Below are 2633 nucleotides of genomic sequence, written 5' to 3'. Positions count from 1 at the left end.
TTGCAAAAAAAGATAAATATATAATTTTACGCAAAAATGATTAAGCCAGTTTGCTTTTCTTTAGATGTAAAAACTGAGTTATCAGCATCAGTCGATGAGGTCCCAGGATCAGAAGTACTGATGTGTGTTTATGTCACACATATTTTTCCATCACAGCTGCAGGGAGACAGAAAGCAGCTCGTTTTCAGGTTTATTAAAATGATCAGATGATGATTTGAAGCATGAACGACTCACTGTCAGGTAAACATTTCAATCCCTTTAAATTTTATTGATTTTATTATTTGTGTTTATTGTGATATGAAATCATATTTATCAACATCTTCCAGCAGTGATGTCATCGAGGCTTGACTTCCTGCTGGAAGTGACATCAACAGTGAGGATGTGACATCATCATGTCAGATGTGTCAGGACACGAAGGAGCAGTTATGGATCTCTGACACAAACAAAAGGGATGTTCAAGTTACACTTTTCGTCGTTGACATGATCTCCTCCTGTAAAGAAGAATCAAAATGAAGAAGAACAGAAATAAAATCAGAGGTCTGTGCAGTAAATGTTTTCTTCTTTTCTAATGTAAAAAGAACAAAACACAGTTCTTATAAAGACCTAAGATTACATGACTTCAATCAATTAAAACCAAACACATTTCATCAACAGGCCCACATTCAGTTTGTACCTTTATAATTTATCTCCATACAATCTTCTTCTACTCCATAGTTGTTTGGTTCTCCACTGGCCCAGATTATGAAGTCAAACTGGGAACCATCACTCCACACCCACACAGTTTCCTGGAAGAATAAAGTTTGAGGTTCAGTTTGTTCTGATGTACTTTGATGCATCTATGCTGAGAGTGCAGACATGAGACCTCTTACACCACTCGAAGACAATGAAGCTTCATTTTGTTTGTGGAGGTAAAAAATGAAAAGAAAAATCAAGTCAACAGCAACATCTGTCTCCAGGAACAAAGTCCTGATTAATCAGTCTGTCACATGTTGACCTTTGAATCAAACTGATGAATATGAAGAGAAAAATATGAAATCTCAGAAACAGCTGCAGCTCATCCTCTTTATCTATGAAACACTTACAGTCTCTCTGCCTCCAACCCAAGCTGGTGGATATGACCCTGCTGCTGTGTGAGTGACCCCTCTGATGAAGGTGTACTCAGCTGTGCTGTGGAATGAGGCCAGATGTCCACCGAGTGTCTCACAGGAACTCTGAGGAGGAAGATGAGGTGCAGACCACAGAAGATGAAAAGTGTGAGAATGTATTTAAAATCAAAGACAGAAACTCTTTATATCATCAGTGATGCAGCGACAGCTGCTGTTATTTCCTAATGTACCTCAGCATCAGTCCAGTTCTTCATGCTGCTGTCAAAGATGAAACAGCGACCTCCAAACCAAGTCCAACCAGGAGGGCAGGAAGGAGCTGCAACATGATTGTAAAGGTAGTAGAGCAGAGGTACATGAAATAATATGTTAACATGTTGATCAACATAAAAACAATGTGTAAGAATCCAACATGAAGTTGAGAATGGAAAATGTTTTATAGATGTGTTTTATCTTTGCTCCTAATGAATCAACATTTCAGTCCACGTCAAAGAGAAGTATCCAATCCTCTTATTTTAGCTGCTGGTTATTTAACTGACTGACTACAGCAGCAGTGATTATTTAGTGTGACACAAGCAACAGTTCAAATGTAATTTATGAGTTTTTAAATCTGATTAATACAGAACTGATTCTGATTTATTCTCAAGAACTTTCTGAAAACTGTGATTTCAATCCGTTCACTCAGGATCTGCAAAAGAACTGAAACATTTTCATGTCTGATAATTTCAGTGACTTCTTTATGACAGAAATATGAATTCTTTAATAATGATTAATAATTAACTGTTTATGAAAATATAATTGAATTCACAGAGGCTCAAAGTTTAAAGTTCTTACCCTGGCAGTCATAAACCACCTCCAGGTACTTGTAGGTGTCACCACAGGGGTCTCCAAACACTGAGGTCTTTGCTTCAACAGTACAGTTGTTCTGCCAGTTACACCTGTGAATGCAGGTCAAAGGTTAGTCAGCAGAGGACTGAAATACGCCGTGTCATCTGAGAGAAGATGGAAAGCTGAAGAAAGAGAGTCAGCATCTGTACCTGTTAGTTACATATTCTGTACTATTGGGACTCGAACAGTGAACATTTTGGAGCTGAGAGTCAGGACGTCCATCAGGGCACGTGGTGTTGTCACGGCGACCATAATTAGCCCAGTAGACGACTATAATCTGTCCTTCACCTGAGGAAGAGTTCATAAACTGTAACCATGTTTGTAGTTCTATCAAATGAAAGTTACACTAAAGTTACAATAAATGAGAAAAATAAATCTGACCACACTGAAGTTTCGCCTGAGATCCTTCACATGTTACACTGTGGACTGACAAAGAAACACATCACATTAGAAACTGTAATAATTCATGTACAGATGTGACTGATTATTAGCTGATAATCAGAGATGTAACAGACTTGCAGGGAAGCAGTTGAAGGTGATGTCCAGGTACATGCAGACGCTGGGATCACAGGTACAGACCATGTTTCTATTCATTTCACACACTTCCTTCAAGTCACAGCTGCAGGGAGACAAAGAGCTCAT

The 2633-nt window shown here is 38.5% G+C and overlaps 1 protein-coding gene across 1 annotated transcript; it reads right to left on the bottom strand.

The window, feature by feature from the left end:
• Nucleotides 1-394: 394 nt before the first annotated feature.
• On the bottom strand, nucleotides 395-2295 carry LOC134618271 (ladderlectin-like). The gene is made up of 6 exons (XM_063463608.1): nucleotides 2141-2295; nucleotides 1938-2041; nucleotides 1337-1422; nucleotides 1083-1211; nucleotides 674-785; nucleotides 395-491 (listed from the first exon to the last, which is right to left on the bottom strand). The coding sequence occupies exons 1-6, from the start codon at nucleotides 2293-2295 to the stop codon at nucleotides 424-426; spliced, it is 654 nt and encodes a 217-aa protein (XP_063319678.1). The 3' UTR covers nucleotides 395-423.
• Between the last annotated feature and the right edge of the window lie 338 nt (nucleotides 2296-2633).

Source organism: Pelmatolapia mariae, linkage group LG20 (genome assembly GCF_036321145.2).
Source record: "Pelmatolapia mariae isolate MD_Pm_ZW linkage group LG20, Pm_UMD_F_2, whole genome shotgun sequence".
Taxonomy (NCBI): Eukaryota; Metazoa; Chordata; class Actinopteri; order Cichliformes; family Cichlidae; genus Pelmatolapia; species Pelmatolapia mariae.
The sequence above is the reverse complement of the archived record's forward strand: the minus strand, read 5'-3'. Positions and strand labels throughout refer to the sequence as shown.